The sequence below is a fragment of the Brassica oleracea genome, chromosome C1 (assembly GCF_000695525.1).
Source record: "Brassica oleracea var. oleracea cultivar TO1000 chromosome C1, BOL, whole genome shotgun sequence".
Taxonomy (NCBI): Eukaryota; Viridiplantae; Streptophyta; class Magnoliopsida; order Brassicales; family Brassicaceae; genus Brassica; species Brassica oleracea.
This window is the reverse complement of record NC_027748.1, coordinates 22,744,394-22,752,244: the sequence shown is the minus strand read 5'-3', so window position 1 is coordinate 22,752,244 and position 7,851 is coordinate 22,744,394. Positions and strand designations below refer to the sequence as shown.

The 7,851-nt window shown below is 33.7% G+C and overlaps 1 protein-coding gene across 1 annotated transcript; it reads left to right on the top strand.

Moving 5' to 3' along the window:
* The first annotated feature begins 702 nt into the window (after nucleotides 1–702).
* LOC106315255 (non-specific phospholipase C6) lies at nucleotides 703–4,606 on the top strand. The gene is made up of 3 exons (XM_013753003.1): nucleotides 703–1,280; nucleotides 1,698–2,200; nucleotides 3,980–4,606. Exons 1-3 carry the CDS (start codon nucleotides 703–705, stop codon nucleotides 4,450–4,452), a joined length of 1,554 nt encoding a protein of 517 aa, XP_013608457.1. The 3' UTR covers nucleotides 4,453–4,606.
* The last annotated feature ends 3,245 nt before the right edge of the window (nucleotides 4,607–7,851 follow it).

Here is a 7,851-nt window from a genome sequence, read left to right as displayed (position 1 = left end):
TCCGACGATTTTTTCCCTCAGTATCCATGTTGTTTTCTTGTAGTGGTATGGTTTGCTACCGTATAGTAAACGCCGATTAGGCGAGCGCCTGGACCGTATTTTAGAACACATATATAAACTAAACTGTTCATCAAGATCTCACAAAATAAACAAAACAACTAAGACCTCTAGGAATCCACATATAGCATCAAGAAGAAAACAAATGATCATCTACGTGGTTTTCGCAGGGGCATGTCTTCTCGTGTATATGCATTTCAAAGTTTCAGATAAATAACCCTCAATTTCGGAGTCACATTGACCAGGAAAAAAAGAGTAAATCTCCGAGTACTGAATTATTTTATCAGTGAGAACAGAATCTTCTTTTACGTAACGAGCCCACCAAAATTAAAGCAAAAAGGAAAGTTAAAATAAAAGCAGTAAGTAGACGCCATAACTTGTGATATTGCTCTCTGAGAGTTTCTCGTTTAAATCAAACCTTCTCACTCTGTACTTCTCTCTCTCTTCATCTTTTGATTTTTTTTTTTTTTTGTAACTTGGGTTAATCTTTTGATTTTCTTCTAACCTCTATTTATTGCTTTTTGGTTCAAAGAGACAATTATCTCTCCACAGTCTTTATGTTCTTTCTAAAATCAATCCAAGCGAAAACAAAACCACAGAATCAAATCTTCTTTCTCACACCTTCCTGAGAAAACTAATCCATTCATGAAGCCATCAGCTTCCTTTACTCTCTCACACTTTCTTGCACTCTACTTTCTTCTCACATTGACCCATGTAGCTCAAGCTTCCCATCAATGGCAATCACCAATCAAAACGGTCGTTGTTTTGGTCATGGAGAATCGGTCCTTCGATCACCTCCTAGGCTGGATGAAGAAATCGGTTAACCCTTCCATAGACGGTGTAACGGGTGAAGAATGTAACCCGGTTCCGAATTCTACTCAAACCATATGTTTCACGAATGATGCTGAGTTTGTGGATCCTGATCCGGGTCATTCGTTCGAAGCTGTAGAGCGACAGGTATTCGGGTCGGGTCAGGGTCAGATCCCGTCAATGATGGGTTTCGTTGAGCAAGCGCTTTCGATGCCGGGTAATTTGTCGGAAACCGTCATGAAAGGCTTCCGGCCTGAAGCTGTACCGGTTTACGCTGAGCTGGTTAAAGAATTCGCTGTGTTCGACCGGTGGTTTTCTTCCATACCTGGTCCGACTCAACCGAACCGGTTGTTTGTCTATTCGGCCACTTCACATGGTTCCACAAGCCATGTCAAGAAGCAGCTTGCTCAAGGGTACACCTTTTCAGATTCTTTCTTTATTATTTTCCTGGTACTTTAATTTAAACTTAATCATGGAATTTAGTACTCGAGGATTTTCCATAACAAATCTTGAATAATTGAATGAGCGAAATTCCTAATTTTAGAAAATAGTTATTATATTCTATTAATAGCAATGATTTTAATTCTTTTTTAATCGATTTCAAATTTTTTTTTGTAATGAATGTCTTTGGGGTTGTAACGGTTTACAGATACTGATACTAATACAATTTCATTTTAAATACTACTCTGTAACAATAACTTAATTGTCAGACCTTATTTATAAGATTACCATTGTAATTTGTAAATTTGCAACTATTAAATAAATTTAATGTGATATCGTAGGAGTAATTGCTAAACCGATATTAACATATTATCATCATTTGATTTCAGGTATCCTCAAAAAACAATATTCGATTCGCTCCATAGCAACGACATCGATTTCGGAATATACTTCCAAAATATTCCGACGACATTATTCTATCGTAATCTCCGACAACTAAAGTACATATTCAAATTTCATCAATACGATCTGAAATTCCAGAGAGACGCAGCAAAAGGAAAGTTACCGAGCTTAACCGTCATCGAACCGAGATATTTCGACCTCAAGGGCTTACCGGCCAACGACGATCACCCATCGCATGACGTGGCTAATGGTCAAAAGCTGGTTAAAGAAGTGTACGAGACACTTAGGTCGAGTCCACAGTGGAACGAGACGCTCCTAGTCATAACCTATGATGAGCATGGTGGATTTTATGATCATGTGAAAACTCCTTTTGTCGGCATACCAAATCCGGATGGAAATACCGGACCGGCCCCTGGCTTCTTTAAATTCGACCGGTTAGGTGTTCGGGTTCCTACCATTATGGTTTCACCTTGGATTCAGAAAGGAACCGGTAAGTTCTTCTTTTTTCTCTCTATAATAGTTTTAGTGTTTTACAATCTTGTTCTTTTAGTAAAAAATTTCAAGTTTTATAACTAAATTAATAGAGTATTTTAACTCCGCTTTTGAACATGATTTATTGACATATAAACCTTGCATATAAATAGAGTTATAGCGTGTTAAGAAAGAGTTATAGATTGCGGAGTGTATATATTATGCATATATAAATATTGTAGCCTTTTTTATTTTGACAAAGCATTGTAGCCTTTAATTAATTGTTGATTAAAAATGTGTATCCTATAATAACTTATTTCGAAAAATTTACCATGAAAGTTTATCATTTCAACATACTTATTCTTTTTATTTATATTTTCCACATAAAATTATCGAAAATGCTTATTTTCCAATAGTTAAGAAAATCTATTGCTAATATGAAATGCTTGTACTTCATGTGTTTCCACTTTTTACTGTACTATTTTCGACAGCCTATTGACATTTGCTAACAAAATCACATGGATAGACATAGATTTGACAACTATATAACATTATTTTAATATCTTCTTGAATCTTGATTGTATTCATTAATTGTGGTGTAGAAATAATTTGAAATCTATTGATTATTCCATTCAAAGATGTATAATTAGAATTTGTCGGCGTCGTTGCGTGACTCGTGTTTTCAACCACTCTGACAATCCATTTGATTAATTTTTTTTTTGACATCGATTAATTTATTTTATTACGGCTTTGATCGGTGACATGTAACCCTGGGACGGATCGGATATCCGGAGTATTTTGAGATATCCGGATCCGGATTCGCCGGATCTGTAAAATTGCTATCCGGATCCGGATTCGGGCTCTCCGGATATCCGGACTGAAATCCGAATACCCACGGATATCCGGATCCGAATTCTTTTTTTAAAAAAAATTAAAAAATAAAAAATTAAATTAAAAAACTAGCTAATTAAAATAATTTTTTTTAATTTATTTAAATGAAAAATTAATGAAATTGAATAAATTAAAAAAATTCATTATTTTATATAAAAATTATATATAGCATACATATATAAATATAATTAAATTTTAAATATTTCAAATAAATAGTAAATTTTTTTTTTTTTTTTTTTTTGAGTTATTCTTTGAGTTACATGCATTAGAAGTTGACTTATACTTTTTTGGTTTTATGTTAGTTACCCTACGGTTACTTTTTAATTTTTAAAAATTTTACTTTTCTTTAATATATGCATGGTTGTCTCACGTTTGATTTTTGTTAGTTAATAAAGCACTTTCAAAATTTTACATATATGTTTACTAGTAAGTCAATTTATTATCTACTATTTACATTTAAATTATCTAAGCTAATTCTATTTGGTAACTAAAAGATTCACATACATAAAATTATATATAAATATACATAGGTATCTTTTGTTAGAATAAATGCATAAGTATATTACTATATTTACTTATTATAAATTTAATTAATTTTATTTAATTTATAAGAAATGTTAGTATTATTGATATTCATAATTGTTTTTCTACATAATATATATACAGCGTTTATACATCACAAATGTTACCAGTCAATAATTCTAAAAATATAGTAATTCATATTTTTATTGCGAACTCACTATATAAATTTACAATTTTTACTACATAGTTGTTACTGCATAGTTTTTACTACATGTTACATTCTAAAAAAAACATGTTACATCGAACTATAACTTTTATTGTAATTGAACGTGTCACTAACTTTTATAGCTTACAACATTTTTTAATATGGCTCGTGTGAGTGAAGTGGTGAGTGAGGCAAAAGGACCAACAGAGAGCTCAGAGTTCGAGCATTCATCGATACCAGCCACTATCAAGAAACTTTTCAATCTTTCTTCCAATTACTTAACACACAGAGATGCTTGGGCTGCTACTTTCGAAGACGTGGTTTCTCACTTAACCTCTCCTCGAACTGATTGTCCCATGACTCTACCTGACGTTGCACCCATGCGAACCACTGAGCCTAATGAAAACGCAGCCCTTTCTGAGTTTCAAGGTGAAGTGGTTCAGCTTGCAGCGGTTCTTAATGGCGATCACTTCCTCAATAGCTTCCCGGACGAAGTTGGGAAGAAGATGAATGTGAAACAAGCTCATGAGTATGTCAAAGGAGCTACTTCTCGTTTCATTAGAGCTAGCAAAGAAGCAATGAAACTTGGTGCCGATAAATCTGCCATTGTTGATATGCGATCTTCGCTCACTACACGGCCACGGAACCTGTGACAAACGAAAAAGAATGATAACAAACCTTTGTGTAAATTTGTAGGTTTGTTTTTGTTTTCCTTGCAATTTTAATTTCTATGTTTTGATCCGAAGATGTGTGATTTGATAACCTTATAAACTAATAATTTATCATAATCTCAATATTATTAATTTATATAGTTTTTTATTTTATGTGTTTAAAGATTATCATTATCTTAAATTATCTGAGAAAGCTTTGTTTTATTAGTTGTTATATTCTGATCTGCTAATCCAGACCACTTCACTTCAAGTTTGAATAATAGAATTGCCGTTCGTTGTAAAAAGAAAAAACTATTGGATCAAATTATTTTACTCAAATGGACTTTTATTTGTGAATTGTGAAATGAAAAGGGGCTATGGGTTAAAAACAATATCTTCGGTTTTAACGAATTACTAGATTTTGATCCGTACCACAAATATTTTCATTTTTCTTTTCATAATCAAATATAGAATTGATAATAATTTTAATTGTTTTTACATGGTGTTGGTTGCTCATATGTCTTTTGGATATCCAAGCAAGCAAAATGATATGTGATATAAAACATTAATCATTTGATAACATTTTACAAAACAATATATTTTTCTAGTGTATTTATTTATAAAGCATAGTACTTAATATGTTTATTAAATATATTTATTTTTTAAATACACAGATTTCATAGCAAAATAATATGTCATATTAATTAAGAAAAATCATTTATATTAAACTTTTTTGAAAATTATTATTGAGATATTTTGATATTTGATTCACTTATATATTGGATATGCTAATTTGGTGGATTATTTTAGTTTCCTTTTTTTTTTTTAAATAAGAAAATCTGTCTTATTATGATCTATTCATTAAACGTCGATCTAGATTAGTGGTTATTTCTATCCATTGACAGTATAATTTTATACATGTCCATTTGCAATAAGATAATATATTTTTCATATAAACTATAGTGTACAAATATCAATACTGGTACTTGTATGATGTATAAAAACTGATGCATGTATGACATATAAACCGAGAAATAACTACGATGGATAACTATATAATTATATATACATGTATATTAACCAGAATATGGATGGTTTAATGGTCGATTTCCAGTGACCTCAAATTTATGCCTGAACCCGTTATCTATATAAATAATAATAGATGTATGATGTATAAACCTATATATAATTACCAGTACATTTATGCTAAGTTATATCAAAAAGAACATTTATGTTAAGTGGAAAAGAAGCTAAATATTAAATATTGGGGGGCAAAATCGGTCATGACGAAATTAACGCCTAAAATTTTCCAATAAAATATTCTTCAAATAAATACAAGCCGGAAATTTCAAATGAACTACACCACACATAAGCCGAGCCTATTTAATAAGAATAAGATAACAAAGCTTCGTGTATTTTATCGCGGACCATAAATGAAAAAGTTTCTGTTCAAACATGAAAAGATCAGAAAATGTTACGATAATTTACAAGTTTTACGCAACAATCTTCACAAAACAAATCGAAAAGTTTCCGCGGAAAAACCTCATAGGAAATCTATGAAATAACCTTTCGTAAAACAATTTTTACGTAACAATTTTCACAAAAAAAAATTCGAAAAGTTTCCGCGGAAAAACCTCATAGGAAATCTATGAAATAACCTTTCGTAAAACAATTTTCGGGAAATCTTTGAAGAAAAACTTACGTAAAACAAATCAAGTGTTTCTGAAAGTCTACAAAGTGATCAACATAGATAATGAAGAACAGAAGAAAGGAACCAGCACCCTTCCCACTCACTCAAATCGCCACACACACTCCCTCACTTAGCCACACAGCTTCACATTGCCACACACACTCCCTCACTTAGCCACACATCTTCCCATCGTTACACACACTCCCTCATGGCTTCACATCGCCACACACACTCCCTCACTTAGCTACACATCTTCACATCGTCACACACACTCCCTCATGCGTCCACATCGCCACACACACACCCTCATGGCTTCACATCGCCACACACACTCGCTCACTTAGCCACACAGCTTCACATCGCCACACACACTCTCTCATGGGCCACACACACACAAACACACAAGGCTCACATTGCCTCACATGAGCTCACATCACCTCACACGAGCTCACATTGCCTCACACAAGCTTGCATCGCCTCACACGAGCTCACATAGCCACACAAGGCTCACATCACCACACACGAGCTCACATCGCCTCACAAAAGGCTCATATCGCCACACAAGAGCTCACATCGCCTCACAGAGCTCGTCTCATTGCCACACAAGGCTCACATTGCCTCACAGGGCTCTTCACATCGCCACACAGCTCTTCCCGCTCCTCCTGATCGCCACAGAACATTCTCATCGCCCACAAGGGTCTCATCATGTTCTCCTTTGAATCTCCATCAAAATTTCTTTCGTTTAGTCTCAATCGGAGTTTCGTTGAGATTTTACAAAGAAAACAACCACGACGTCGTTTTGTCGTAAGAGTTCAAGTGAAACGTCAGGATGATATAGGTTAACTTAACACTATAATATCCTCGACTTGATGAATTGATTTGGTTTGGTTAGTAAGACCAACAGCATTTTGAAAACGTGCAGCAGACAAATCGATGATTTCTCCGAGAATAATCGTAAAAACACGATGAAAGTCCACTTATGATTTAAAACAAGAGCATGCCCAAATTACAATGACTGTTTATTCGGTTTGGATAAAGAGAAATGGAAAATAAGATAAATGTAAAACTTCCAAGATAAACATGGAAATCAAGAAGATAATGAAAACTTATGTAAAGAGATAAACTCCAATCAGGGGCGGAAATGAAAAAAATGGCCGACCTTGGAGACATATATAAGGAGAGCCCAAGCGAGAAGCACGGAGGAGACACAAAAAATACATAGCAACTTTAGCACTTAGAGCAATTTAGGAATTTTGTTTGTTTTTTTATTGAGCTGCGACTTGACTAGGTCTTAAGGTCTTAGGTGGTTAGAACTAGAGAACATGCTGACAGCTCTTGCGGCCAAGGCTTTTTCAGCTGTTATAATGCTCATACACAGATTCGAAATAAGATCATCCTCTTTTTGCTCTTAAATTTCACATTGTTATTTTTCGTTTTGTTCATTGTTTGATAGTTTGTCGTTGACTTATAGAGAATCCGGATCCTCAGGGAAAGTAGACATCTTTTCTGCTTTCCTCCAATTACTAAAATCGACATTGCGAATTTTGGTTCTCACATTAAACACGTTTCACATGACCTCAATCGAACAATTATATATCAATGGTTTGGTTTAACTATTTGCTTGATCAATTGGAGAAATGAAATCCAAACAATATTATGTCTAAATGTTTGACGCCAGTAAAAGCTTCTTGAAAAAAACGATTGCAATATTT